This window comes from Athene noctua, chromosome 11 (genome assembly GCF_965140245.1).
Source record: "Athene noctua chromosome 11, bAthNoc1.hap1.1, whole genome shotgun sequence".
NCBI lineage: Eukaryota > Metazoa > Chordata > Aves > Strigiformes > Strigidae > Athene > Athene noctua.
In genome coordinates, this window is record NC_134047.1 from 7,946,668 (window position 1) to 7,961,892 (window position 15,225).

At 41.3% G+C, this 15,225-nt stretch overlaps 1 protein-coding gene across 4 annotated transcripts in view; it reads right to left on the reverse strand.

Annotated features, from left to right (window-relative positions):
- The window catches only part of TENM1 (teneurin transmembrane protein 1), a 346,951-nt gene that overhangs the window by 17,665 nt on the left and 314,061 nt on the right, over window positions 1-15,225 (reverse strand). For all 4 annotated transcript variants that reach the window (XM_074915503.1, XM_074915501.1, XM_074915502.1 and 1 more), the window contains 4 exons: window positions 13,198-13,564; window positions 10,018-10,528; window positions 4,810-4,982; window positions 2,280-2,515 (listed from right to left, as the gene is read on the reverse strand). In XM_074915503.1, the coding sequence (XP_074771604.1) occupies window positions 2,280-2,515; window positions 4,810-4,982; window positions 10,018-10,528; window positions 13,198-13,564 (1,287 nt within the window). The remainder of the gene's footprint in view (window positions 1-2,279; window positions 2,516-4,809; window positions 4,983-10,017; window positions 10,529-13,197; window positions 13,565-15,225) is intronic.

Below are 15,225 nucleotides of genomic sequence, written 5' to 3' on the forward strand. Positions count from 1 at the left end.
CTCCTTTGCCTTCCTCGCCAGCTGCACTGCTGTTCAGCTTATTCCACCTCCACTGACTCCCCACTTCATCAGCACCCCATGCAAACTTCTCACTGCTAAAGCTTCGAGTGTAAAGTTAGGACCCATATATTTCACCTATCCTCCACAGTCCTTATTATTGGCAGTAACAGCCTCAATAGTCCATTTTGTCCCTTTCTCTTGTGTCTGTTTACATGGTGTATCCTATGCGCACAATATTTCTTCTCCTTTCCGCTGTCAAATCCTCATTTAATGTGCTATTCCACCACGTTCCCTCCAGCCTTGCCATGACAGCCCTCAGACAGATGGTCCTAGAGCTCAGTACAGTCAAGGGAGGGGAAAACACTGTAATACAGGCAACTGACTTGTCCTTCTGAACAGGCAGGGACAATCCATAAGCCCCTTGATCTTGGGTAGGTATAAAAAGACACAATTTACAGAAATAACAATGCAATGGTCAACTGCTGTGATGCTAGTGGATACTTTTGAAAGGACAGACAATATAAGACAGCAACACATCAAAATCATTCTTACGCTTCACCTTCCATTCTCTCACTGGATAAAGTGAAGGAGGAGAAAAAGAAGTACATGAGTGATTCTATGTACCAGCAGACTGATCCAGAGGCAGGGCAATCAGCTAAGCTCTGGATATCTTCAGTGTTGTAGTATTTCAATGAACATTTTATGCCTCTAGCCAGAATCCATTTAATTGTGACCAATTTGTGAATTTCCTCCCTTTTTTGGCAGGTAATATTAAGGATCATGCAGAAGCAAGTAAAAATGAGTTGAAAGAACATGCAATCAATTTTAACAACAGAAAATATAAATTGCATAATAGGAAAACTGTGCAGGATGAAGTACTTATATTAAATATAACTGTCATGAACAACCTGACCCTGGCAATGTAAGCAGAATAGATGACTGACTACACCCTTTCTGTTTAAGATTTTATTACCTCAAAGAAAAAAGGGCCATACAGTTATTTAAGCAGAAAATCACACAAAAATCAATTGATTAGGTATGATAACATTACCGATGGAAGCCATAGTTTGGATCCTGCCATCTTAACATGTTTGCCACTGTAGTAAGTACAGTTGCCTCCCTAGACAGGGCTATGAGGACTCACACCATGCTAGAGAGGAGGCAGTCAGAAGATGGGCAAGAAAAACTAAAAGAAGGTTTTTCATGCTTGTAAGATCCTAAAAAAGTAACTGTGGCTGTCCAGTCTGAAAACTGTTCTTTCAAACAGGTGTTTCACATGCAGTGGCCAGTCTGGCCAGATCATCCAAGTCTTGTGTTTTTGATTGATCAGAGCAGTAGAAAACCAAACAGATTATACACTTATAGTATTTCATAACCAAAAGACAATCCAGAGATTTTAATAACCATGTCTGTATTTTCAGAGATAACAGATGTACCTTCAGGGATAATACCTATCCAGAAAGGCTGTAGTTAACAATGCAGTATTTTTAAGGCCGAAATTCTCAGTTGTACTACCGGTACAGGCATTGTAAGGGGTATTCATGTGAAAAACAGAACTGATTTTGTAAAAAAAACCTATTCTGCAAGGTAGCAGTCTCTTTGAGCCTTAGTGTTGCCTAATTAAATGCTGAATGTTGACCATCTGTCATTGTAATCTGTGAGTTTTCCTCACAGATAAAAATAAAGCATGGATGCAATGTTAAGTAATTCTTTATTAGAGCCACAGTGTAACCCAGCCAGAGGAGTGAGGGGGTTTGAGAGCATGTGGTAGAAGGCAGAATACACAGCCTGTCTGGATACAAAGGGAGGCTCTACATCATCCTGGCTTGCAGGAGATGTGCTGGCCAGGACACCCAAGGTGTGCCCTGCGAGACCCTCTGCCCAGGCAGAGGCTGGCACCTGCTATTTTCCCCAGAAGAAAGAGAGTTTATAGATCTAAGAGAGGCAGAACGGGGCTCCAACTCTGCTGCTGTGGCAGAGTAACTACGCATCGTCCTTTGCTCACAGCTTCTTCCAAAGCCACAATTAAATTCTTATTTGAAAAAGAAGAGGGAGAAAAAAAGTAATTATGACTTGAGGTCAAGTCTCACAACCAAAATCAAACAGAGATCAAACAACCCTGCGACTGTTGGAGGAGTTTGGTTTTGAAATTCATGGCTGGGGCCCACCATTGATACAAAATTTCCATCGCTCTTCTTACAAAGTAGAACATTTCAACATGATTTTAGTTCAATGGCTTTCAAAGACAACACTGCACTTTACGCAAGAGGAAGCCTTACCCTTAGCCTTCTCTCAAATGTGGAGATATTGCCTTTGGTCTGCTCCCTCCTTTGTCTCCATTCAATGAGATTTGAGTTATGCTCTCCAGGAAGGGAGATATTGCACTTCCCTAAAGTGGGGCTGACAACCCCTGCTAGAATATGAGGCTCTGTGTTAAGCGTGATTTCCATTCCACTGGCAAAGGTAACTCTCAGAGACCCATCTGGGCTGACGCGGTAGATATTCTGGGTGTTATCTGTAGAAAAAACAACCAAAAACAGGGAACAGAGATCAGATCTCCAGATTCATAAAGTAAATGTTAGGTGTAATAGGGCTTTGTTTGTCCCTGTGTGACAGACAGCTGAATATACACCAACTGTAGTTTGATTTTTGCAACCCGAACCTCCAGGCCTTCCCATGTTTAAAGAGCTTTTTATTACATTTGGCCGGATGATTTCATTGTGAAGGTTTCCTGCAGCAGGAATAAAGAGTTTTTGCTTTCAGCTTAGAAGTATGAAACTGATAGGCTGGGTTTTGACCATCGAAATTCTGATGATTTTAGCATGTTGGGATCTGTTAACAGGACAGTGTACTGCTTGAACAACTGCAATGAATATCTGAGGTCAGGCATGAAAGCTGTTTTCAAAATGTTTAGGATGATGGCCAGTCTCCCATTCTGTCCCTTTTCCCTGTATCGCTGTACTAAAACCTCCTCCTCTTCCCCATTAGCAGCAGGACGCTGGCGTGGAGGCACAGTGACACCCTTGAGCCTGAAGCCTGGTGCAAGAGACCCACTGGGAAGTGGTCATTGGCAGAAAAATGACTGGGTCAGCAATGGTGGCACATGGAGCAGCTCCAGAGGCTCAGGACCGTGCCGCAGAGAGCTGTGGAGGGCAGCTGGGATGACCTAGCACAGCCTCCTCCCCCTGCCCCAAACTGCCAGAAGCATGCAGAGGGTCCAGGTCTCCACTGAAAGGACACAAAGACCGCCACACGCTCCCCTTCCCTCGCCTGGGCACTGTAATTCCTCCACTGCAGGCAGAGCTGTGCCACATCGCCTTGCATTTGCTCAGGCAGGAGGTTACTGGGGCTCAGCTGCCAGGGGCAACTCAAACATAAGCCTGAATGTTTAGTGCTAAGAGACAAAGCAAAAGTCTCACCCTTAAAATGCAAATGAAGTCATGCCAGCTAGGGACTATGAAACACATTGGGTTTTTTAAGCTGGTTCACACAGGAGTAACTGGTCCAGCTCTTTAGATATGAATATGTGGAAAATAGTTGGGTATGTCAGAAAGTGAAGATAATAGGCATTACATTAAAAGACACTTGGTGACTCATATCTAAGGATACCTTGTCTGATTGGTTGCTCACAGGGTATTTCGTGATAGTTTCAGAGATATTGAAATATGCAAATTATATTAATTCATAAATATGATAGGTATAATAATAACTACAGCTGTTCATTTCTGGTACTGCCTATAGGGCAGTGAGCTAGTACTTTCCTGAGACAGAATTTGGTAACATACGAACTTTTAGGAGTTTCAGATTTAAGGGCAGACATACAGTAAGGCAGTCAAATGGATTATGGAGAAAGCAGATGGGGTCACTTGGACAAAGCCTATCAGGCAATACAGCAATATAATATATTATTTCCACTTATTCAGTGCTGTCTCTGCAATACAATAGTCAAAGAGAAATGAGTATCTTGTGAGGTGAGTTCTTCCATTTTTTTTCCTTATAGATCAGAAGTTGAGAGGAAGAAAAATTCTGTGATTTGCTCAGAGTTACAAAGCTTTTCTAAAGCAGACCTGGAAAGAAATCAAGAGAGCTGTTTCCCAGCATTTGCTCTCTCAAAGCCTGAACTATGCACTGACAACAAAAAAATCAACAAGGAGAAAAAAACTCAGATCAATTAAACTGTATAAAACCAGAACTATGGTGATGAATCTGCAAAATCTGGAGGAGGACACTGGGACACCTCCATTAGGCAGAGAGTAAATTCTTCTCAAGACATATGATATAGCCTGAAATGCTGTGGTATCTACAGGGGTTGAGTCAAAATCTCATTGCCAAGGCAATCATCAGGAGAGGTGGGTCACCTTTTCCTCCTTCCTACAAGTGCTGTCACCAGGACACAGCACTACCAGAAAGAATTCACAGCACTGGCCAAACAAGGCACTTCAGTGCTAGAAAGTTAGTGGAACATGTCATTCTGGGCAGTATTTCTCAGAATAACAAAGCTCAGTGTATTATAGGTCAGCCTAAGTCCTTCAGATACTGAAGTAGAAAGTAGCATGTAAAGCCTAGAGACATTGGAGATTGCAATAATGAGAATCTATCCATGGGACTCTTTTAGGAGGAAAAGAATTCACTTGTGGTTTGTTTCTAATTGGTACCCCAGGAGAATTATAAGTAGTGTCTCGCTAGTTGTACTGAAGTAAGGAAGAAACAATTCTAATGTCTTTTTCTGGCAAACAGTTAAGAATGCAATAATGTCTACAGTTTGAAATGTAATGATCAGGGAAGAAGTAACAGAAATGCTTTAATTACCTTGTTTTAAAGTATATATTGTAGAGGTAGCTGAGAAGTTTGTGGCTGTGATCACATTCTCTCTGTTTGAAGTATCAAGTTCCACTCGTGTTAGTTTTTCGACATCGCTGTGGAAACTGCTGACTTCCCCGGTTGGGAAGGTCGCATTGGTCAGATGGCCATCGGAATCATACCTGCAAGACATGATGTTAAAGAGCCATGAAAATACATCACTACTGTCTTGTAGATACTCCTAAAAGAAACAAAAGGGAAAAAAAAAGTAAGAAGCATTGTCACTGTGCAATGAGTAAAAAGGTAAGAATTGGTCCTTAATTAACTCAAAATGCATTCATCCCCTAATCCAAATTCCTGCTTAGACTCTTTTTCAGTGGTACTGAGTAAAATTCAACTGGGAATAGTATGAGATGCAACCTACAGCTTCTGCCAGAGGTTTCAGTGCTGCTCACAGACCGTCGGGGTTTCACCCGCCGGGATGTGATACAGGAGGGAGGCCACTGGAGGTCACTCGGCAGTCAGGCAACCAACACCCCCCAAAAAGGCGTTTTCTTACCCGTAAGTTTAAATGAAACCAGTTCTTAGATTCTGCAACACTTAAGAACTGCCCGTTGTTGCTGATGTGTTAAGTACATAATATGACTGGTGAATTTAAAAAGGGGACTGAAAGTGTAACAATAGCAATAAAATTAGATTGAAATCTCCAGCGATTAAGTTGCCTACATGGTTTTTACTCTTGTGTTACGTTTCCCATGGGACTACTCAAATCAGCAGGAACTTCTCATCACAAGTAACAGCACCAGAATCTAGAGCACCACAGTTTAGTTCACCTAAATTGCATCAGTGCTAAAGGAATTCTTTTAGTTTAAGGTACTTTATGTGAATTGGGTCATGTTATGAAAAAGTCAATAATTAATTCAAAAGCTCTGGAGCAGTGTTTCTAACAGGTCTTTTCAGTTCTACAGATATATTTGTTCTTTCTGATGGTTCACATGGAAAACAATGCAGAACATTGCTTGGCGCTTGACATTGTTTGGTATTAATGCCTCCCCAAAACCTTATTGATGCTAACACATTTTTATTCATCCAAGACACCTCACTGATAACGCAGATGTATTTGCATGAGTAAAACCCACTCATATTCATAAAATAGAAACCTATTTGTGCAGGTAGGAAAGCATAATTAAGTTTTCATGTTTTATTAACTGTCTCCTCTCATTGACAAAACATATTCTCAGCTGGTGTTTCAACTGGCAAAGCTCCACTGCCTCCAATGGAGCTCTTCCAATTCACATCAGCAGACGATCTGGCTATGTCCTTCGCTTTAATGTGTTGGCATCATTTTCTTAGGGTCTTTATTTCCCCCTAATTAGTCAGACAAAATCTATATGTCACAAGAACTGTTGGCGAAAAAAAAAATCAGGATTTTTTTCTCTTCCCCCAAAACAAAAAAGAAAAATAGAGCAACTGTTCTTTTCAAATGAAACATGGGAGAATGAACTAGTGACCATCTTGTGGCTTTTTGATAAATTAATCAAATGTTAAATATAATGTGTTATCTTTCTCTTTCACCTTCTACTGCCCATACATACATCATGCAACTTATTTACATTCTACCCTTTTGCCAGTTCTATGCAAATTGATTGGGTGCCACACCCAGCGATTAAAATTGACTCAGGTCACTACTTTACATCATTAGAAAACTCCATGAACACTGGGCAGTTATATTTCATTTACTGCTTGATCAAACAGATATGACAGCTTGCCAGGTTATTTGGATTTGCTACTGCACCATAGAAAAATCCCCAGATCATGCATTTTTATGGCGTAAATGCAGCCAGTTTATTGGAATGTACTTGTGCACAAGACTCAGGATCCATCTTCACTAAGGATCCAGTTTTGCTGCTGACAGTGCTGCTGATGAGATACAAAACTCCCTGTGTAGCTGAAAATGGGATAAACTGTTACTGGATCATAACGAGACCCGAGCATATGCCAGTGGACTCTTACTCATGTAGATGGTCCCACTGACTTCAAGGAGAACACGGAGATTAGTGCCTCAGTAACAATTCCACAGCATAACCATCTAAAGGTTTTTTTTTAATTCCAGATTGCTTCAAGAAACCCAACCCTTTGAGGACAGGTTCTGCCACCTTTCACATGATGAATAGTAGCACACTGGGACTCAGTTCCTGCAGAGCAATGTCCTACCCATACTAATAGGGGCAGAATCATGACATATTTCTTAATGTTAATTTGGGACCCTGTTATGCCACTGTTAATCATGTCAGTGACCATTTAATCATGCAAATAATTGCACTGATTTCAGTACTCACGTGAGGAAGTGCTCACCAATATTTGAAATGCACACTTGGGGATATAGCTTCACAATCCATTTGCATTTCTATGTGTAGCACAGTTAAGAGTTATATCATTTCAAATGGAAAGCGGTCTAATTAATTTTTTCAGAGAGAGTCATTTCTTGCAGGTGTTTTCTTGTCCTTGATTTAATAGAGGCCCAGTGCTCCCCCTCCCCTTTTACAGCTTTAATGATACAATATTAAAAAAATCTAGATGACTGAAAATTGTACATTAGCTATAATTTTATGCAAGAGCTCTTTCAGTACTTCCATTCCATCAGATTAGAGTAGATGGATGACAAGTACTTTTGTAGACCTCTTAATAATTTCCCTCTGTGAGTGAATCTGACACATAGGTAGATGTTCTGAACAGTTCATTATCTTTGCTCATATTCTCAAGTATGTGTGATACGTGTTGTTAAACAAACTCATCCCTATTTCAGCTTGACAGTGCCATGGGTTGAACTTTTGGATGTGAATGTAAATCTGGCTTAAACAGAGAAGATGATTCCAAGCAATTTGAAAGTTGCTTATATGGTAATTCTCTTAGCTCCAATACTATGTCCATATCCCCTTCAAAAAAATCTAATTTTCAAACTGAAATCAGATGTCAGTTTAGAATGTGACCTGTCTGGAAAATAATGTCTGGTTAAAGAATAACAAAGGACCATCCCGCCCCACGACCTATTATGGCAGAATGTGAACAGCAACTCCTGAAGGCACATCTACTCAGCACAGCGCTGATTATACTCAACTACCCCCCTGCCTGCAGCAGATTGGGTGACATTCTGTGTATCAGCCATTCAGGAATCTGCAATATATTATGAAGATGACTTAGAATATTGGACGGAATATAAATATTAATGATATAATTTCACTATTTAATTTTGCTGTTGTTTTTGTAATGCTAACAATTGTAATTCTGTTAGTTTTTATTACCTGATCTATACAGGCAGAAGTACATGGTCATGCAAAACCTGGACAACTGGAAGCATCAGTAAGGACAGTGTTACCTAGCCTGAAGTTAAAGCTGTGAGAGTATGAAAAACTGTTAAAATTTAACAAAATTCCTTTGTGTAAATCATATACATGATATCAATTCTTCCAAGGCAGAGGTATTTCTTTATGAAGAAATCTATATTACATACAATGGGAGGCACCTGCAAGCAGGTGAGTCCTTTAAAAGATCTTACTATGCTTGAGTCATACTTTAACAAACAACTCTCCAGAAGACAACAGAAACAAGCAATAACTGTGTGAAGTGGTTTACACTCAGTGCCAGTGGGACAGAGTAAGAATACAGAGACTGAGAAGCACATGACTAAAAATAATCTGCTCTAACAATCAAGGCCCTGCAACAATGGATGGTGCTCAGCATTTTAAGAAGTAATAGGTATGACTTGGAGCCACTGTGAAAGTTTTTTGGAAGTGTCATTGGTCCATGGTCTGGATTGATGCCATCTTCAAGTAGGGATTTAAATGGATCAATCTCTGTGTTGAAATTATTACAAAGAAGCATATATTTTAAGTCAGTTCTGCTTATAAAAGGTAACACTCAGATTAGTGTTTAAACAGCACCAGGACAACAGTGAAGTTTGTCTTGTTGCAAGATAATTTAAATCTGTATCAACAGATGCTTCATAATGAGAACTGAACCAGAAAGGCCCTGTATGGTTTTGTTTTCCTGCATATTGTCAAGAATGGCCCTCTCTAATGGTTTATACTTATATCTACCCTATCACTTTAGTCTTTGGTAGAATAATACAGGACAGGATGGAAAGATATCCCATTGAATAAAATAGCTCATGCACTAGGCAGCATTTTTTTCTGCTTTTATCCTACTTCCATGTTAAGAAAATATAATTCTATAAACCTGTAATGATTGCGACTCAGCTACCTCTCCAGGTGACTTATGCAGGAACTTAATTCTCTTCAACGTGTTTTCTGTTCGTATCTCACCTGGATGGCTTTTCATTTTATGTTTTGACCATGAATTCCTATGCTCCACTGAAAGCAGGTATTATTATCCTCCCTGAAGACTCTAAACTAGTACTGCAATGTTAACATATGATTTCCATCCATCACCTGTCACATCCTTAAACAGGGATTATGACAATTAATTATAAATAATGAGAAATACTGATACATCACACCTCTCTATAAATCAAAAATTAACTTTCTCTTGAGTTGTTCTCTCTCTGGGACCAGACTGGGATGTTCTGATTGTATCTTTAACTGTCTTGTCTTGCTCTTTAGAAGTCCCATCAAAGGTGTCCTGAAGGTATTGCTTTTGAGGCTATTTCTACTCCCCTTATACACAGCCTTTTGCTATTACATCTACTTTTGTGATTATAGATCCTCTTTCCCTGCTGATAGAGACAAGTTCACTCTTGTCTTTGAATATTCCTTCTACTGAGATTCTCAATTTTCTTTGCAACACTCCCTCCTCTGATGAATATGCTAATTTTCCCCTTCGTGTCTTCCTCAGGAATTTTGCACATTCCTGATTCATATCACAACTTGCCTCTACTGCTTTAGTTACAAAAAATTCCACAATCATATTTTCATTTAGAGAAACAGATTCACAATAATAAAGTGAAAGTGAAGTATAACTGCAGGCAGTTTCTGCTGCACTTAACGGGCACTACATACAGAGCTTTTACGTATCACAGGCTTTGGCATGTAGGAAATGGTAGTGTTTCATTGTAAAAGCTTGTGCAACAGCACTACTTGTCCTTTCTCATGCAGTGTTAGTAGCAGGGTGTCTTTTAAATTACTAGAAGTGACTAAAAATTATTCAATGTTCATTTAAAATAGGATTCCTTACAGGTGGCATTTAATGTCATGGACTTACTCATACACAGTTGTCCATCCATTTTCATCGCTTTTGGTTGCTAAAAGCCCCGTGTTTCCAGGATATGTCATCAGAGCCAGGTTGTAGCCTTGGGCATAAACTCTTTTCAGAACACCATTGCTGCTTATTGTCAGCCAGTACACCTGGCCGCCCGGCACCACGACCCACAGGGGCAGCCCACTCGTGTCTCTGCGGATGTGAACCGAATTCCCATTGCTGCTGGTGATGGTGCCGATATCCCCTTCCCCGCTGTAGGTGAAATTGTAAATGTAGTCCCTCGTTATGAGGTTGAGCGTGTGCAGGTGGGTGCCATTGATGGTGAACTGATACAGTTCTTGGTCCGCTGGCGACGCAATCTCATACATATTGGTGTCACTGAGGTGAGCCTTGTTTCGGCTGACTGCACGGATACGAACATTGCCAAGGTCTGCTACATACAGCGTGTCATCAGGAGAGACTGCTAGAGAAGAAGGTGCTTTCAGCTTTGCATCTTTGGCATATCCACCATCACCTGGAGAAGAAACGGTCATTTTACTAATCTGTAATGTCCATATTTAAGCTGATCCCCTAAACCTGACATGCTGCTTCTCCTCAGTATCATTTACAGGTCAATAAAACAGTATCTTCTTCCAACTAATTAAATCCCTATTATCTAAGGTTGGTGCAATTCTAAATTAGTCTCAATGAAGACAAACAAGAATATAAATTATCTAATTTACAATAGTTTTGCCCTGCTGCTCAGGAAAGCTTTAATGGCAAAATTGTAAAAGAAAAAAAACAGACACCTGAAGTTTCATTCCCTACTTTTTGTCTGTTGGCATGTAGTTAAAATAGAATTGTGTTATAAATAAAACAAAGAGACAATAAAACATGGTAATTCAGCTAAAATGACACTGAGGAAAAAACAGTTTATACTTACTAAAAACTCAACATTACAGGAAAACAAAACAAGAACAATAGCCAAAAAGCACCTCAAGAAACCACCCCTCCCAATATTACTTGATAATTTACTTGCTTTTTGTATTTTAAGGTTTGAGGAGGATATTTGCATTATCATGGGCTGCATATGCATATCAAAATGATTTTACATGAGCAGCATTTTCTGTAACTAGCAAGAAAGCATATTAAACCTCACTCTTAGAGAAAAGCGCATTAGTGTTTGTATTGCTACCCTTCTCCTGACTGAGAAATTAAATTTGCTGGAGAGTTTGAGCATACCCTATGCTTCCTTAGAGACGGACAAATCAGCTGATCTTTCCGGCAAGCTGACCCTGTTTTTCACCAACCCTGCCCTGGTCCAATCATTAGATTTGACAGAGTTTTTCATTTTTCAGCACTGAGGGTAGTTTCCCTCGACAGGAACCCTGAACAGGATTCTTTTCAGCACGGGTCTACCATAGCCGTAACTGAAGCTGGCAGCACTTGGCAATGCACATGAGGCTTTGATTATCATTACAATGCTGGGTCAGCAACACACCTTCTCTGGAAGACTATTTACATTTTTTTTCTCTCCATTCTTGACATACTTAATGTTTTCTTGTCAGTAATTAACCTTTTACTTGAAATGAGAGGCTTAAGAATTATGATGACATTATGAAGCTGAACACAGTGGTTCTTAGAGATGACAAGATGACAATATACCGCACACCTCTGTTTAAGGGAATACTGTCCTTTGTCCCGTTATGAAATATGTTTTTATGAAAAAAAAGCACCACAATTTGTCTTAGTGCATTCAGGGGAGAGAAGCTGTGTTGTCTGAGAATGTCCAGTGGTGCAGTGAGGGCCTGGCACTGGCTGTTCCAGTTTAAAACACAAAAAGAAATTCAAAACATTAGGTGTTTACATCATTTTGCTGGTTGCATAGCATGATACAAGCAATGAGAAGGCATACGCTAGTGTTTTTCACTTGATGTGAAACACTTTGGTAATCCTGGTGAGAAGAGCTGCCTGATGGGACTGAGCAAGTTCACCAATGACACCAAGCTGTGTGGTGTGGTCGACATGCTGGAGGGAAGGGACAGACCTGAGAGGTGGGCCCATGCAAACCTCATGAAGTTCAACAAGGCCAAGGGCAAGGTCCTGCCCATGGATTGGGGCAATCCCAAGCACAAATCCAGGCTGGGCGAGGAGTGGGTTGAGAGCAGCCCCAAGGAGAACGACTTGGGGGAACTGGTGGATGGAAAACTGACTGTGAGCCAGCAATGTGCGCTCACAGCCCAGAAAGCAACCGTGTCCTGGGCTGCATCCAGAGCAGTGTGGGCAGCAGGGCGAGGGAGGGGATTCTCCCCCTCTGCTCTGCTCTCGTGAGACCCCCCCTGCAGTTCTGTGTCCAGCTCTGGGGCCCCCAACATCAGAAGGACATGGACCTGCTTGAGTGGGTCCAGGGGGGACAGGAAGATGATCAGGGGCTGGAGCACCTCCCCTGTGAGGACAGGCTGAGAGAGTTGGGGGTGTTCAGCTGGAGAAGAGAAGGCTCTGGGGAGACCTTAGAGCGGCCTCCCAGTGCTTAAAGGGGCTACAGGAAAGGTGGGGAGGGACTCTGCATCAGGGAGTGCAGGGATAGGATGGGGGGGGTAATGGTTTTAAACTGAAAGAGGGGAGATTTAGATTAAATATAAGGAAGAAATAATTTACTGTGAGGGTGGTGAGGCCCTGGCACAGGTTGCCCAGAGAAGCTGTGGCTGCCCCCTTCCTGGCAGGGTTCAAGGCCAGGTTGGACGGGGCTTGGAGCAACCTGGGCTGGTGGAAGGTGTCCCTGCCCATGGCAGGGGGGTAGAACTAGATGATCTTTAAGGTCCCTTCCAACCCAAACCATTCTATCAATCTATGATTCTACAATCCAGTAGCATTTAGGTGCAATTTGCATTGGGAGTAGCACCAATCTTCAACATGGGCAAACATAGCTGACATAGAAAGGCAGATTTGGAGATAATTTTGAATGGTCAGTATCAAAAGAGGAAAAGCTAAGGCCATGCTGAGGCTCCTCCAGGGTCAGCTGGAAGACTCACGTCTCTGAATCCCGTGAATTAAATCCACAAATTGCTGCTCATAAAGTTTCTGGCTTTCCAAGGAAATGGAATCATTGCTCATCTCTCCTTCCCCTTGTCAACTTTGCTAATTTGCAGCTGTGCCAGGGAATCTCATCAGATAAGAGATGGGAAATAACTAGCATCTCCTTACCTGAAAAACAGTCACAATTAGGATCAATCTTGCAGTCACAATCTGACGGGGCTCCAGCGATTATAGAGATCTCACCGTTGGTTGTGACCTGTTGTATGCGGTTGATCTTTCTTTCATCTGTCTCTGCAATGTAGAGTATGCCACTGTGAGACACAGCGATTGCCCTGGCTGACTCCAGGGTTGAATGGATGGCCACCTTGCTGATGATGAAGTGGTCGATGCCTGGCACCTGGCAGTGAATGGGGCGCCCTGCAATAATTCGTACACGCCTGTTCTCAGAGATCTGCAGGACAATGTTGTTGTCCAGGACATACAGTGAATTGTCTAGGGGGTTCACTGTGAGATCTGTTGGCCACTCTAACCGCACCTGGAAAAAAAAAAAAATAAGGGGAGGGCAGGGAAAAAAAAAGAAAAAGAAAAAGGAATGATTAAGGTAGTAAGGCTGTTTCATTCAACCATCTCTGATCAACATGTTATCAAGGCACTCAGTGGATTCACCCAGCACTGCTTCTCTAGTATGTGCCTTTAATTGGGTTTGGCACAAGAAGTTTCAAGCATACTCTTTCTGAGGTCCAGCTCCAGTGTGGAGCAAACCTTGATTTGAGAAGTAATTTAGCACCCTCTGAGAAGTATTTGAACGAGTCCATTAAGGTGGGAACTTTAATATGCTTATGCAGTCATGCAAATAAAAATACACACTTCATGTCATGCAACATCAGCCAGAAAATTTTCCTGGTCTGAATGTTATTGTTTCAAGGTTGCAGTCAACACTGTCAGAGTGGAAAACAGTTAGAGGCTGTCAATGTCCTAACATTTTAATTGACTGTTAGTACAAAAGGAAAATGACATACTAGAAGAGTACGACACATTTCCACAATTTATTTACTAAGCAAGAAATGTTAGTAAGACGCATGCCATAAGAAATATAAGCTTGTTAATTCTTTGTAACAATAATACATCAATATATCACACTTCACATGAAACAGTATCCAAGCTGTAATTACGCATAATGATTTTGCTTTGTGAAATTCAGTATTTCAGTCATGGATTAAGTAAATTCTTCATACTTAAGGTTAGTTTTTTGCCTTATTCCACGTAGGTGGGAGTGTCAACCAAGCAAAGTTTCCAGACCATGCTGGTGGAAATACTAGAATGACCTCGCCCATCTGATACTTGTCACATCAGGATCCGGAGGAATTAAACATGCTCCCAGTTAAAGGTGGGGCTGCCTGTCAGCCTGAAAGACAACGAGTATGCAGGCTGCTGATTGTAGCCTGTACTGCCCACAGCTTCAAACTCCTCCTGTTGAGAAAGCTCAGTAGGCACTGCAGGATCGCTGAACTGGGAAACAACAATGGAGTACAGAGTAGACTGGTCCCTCTCCCCAGCTAATGGCCAGTGGAGAATTTGGACTGCAGCTTGCCTATGGAAAGGTCAGAGAACAACTAAGCCACTGAGTTTGCAAGACAGCCTATTTTTGTCTGTCTCAGGATGCTTTGCTTGTTATCCTTTGTGAAGAGATGGCTGCTTTTATCTGAGTGGAATTTTTCTGGATTAAATATTTCAGTCATCAGGAAAGAATAAATACCAGGCTAAAATGTAACAGGTTTATATGCTTTTATGTCATGGAAGCTTCTATTATTTCATTTACTGATTTTGTTGCCCGTTTTGCTCATTTTTCCACTGTGCTAATTAAAAGATCTACGAATGTAGAGACTGCAGATGCTAATACAATGCTCAGCACTGAGGAATAACATATGGTGGAGTGTGTGGCCATCACAAGCCACCTGCTTGCCTGGGGTCAGCTCAGGAACCAGGCTTGAGGCCAAGTCTCTCCCTTTCTCAAGCATCAGTATTTCCTGAATAATCTCATTTCCAGAAGTACATTGCTGGTTTGATAATTGATGTTTTAATAAAGTGAGGGCATTGTGGCTACCGTGTCTCCTCCTGCGTGGTTACATGGTGCACCACACAATTATGAAGGCTTATGGAAAATCGAACTCCTTTTTGTGCCCAGTCCATTTTACT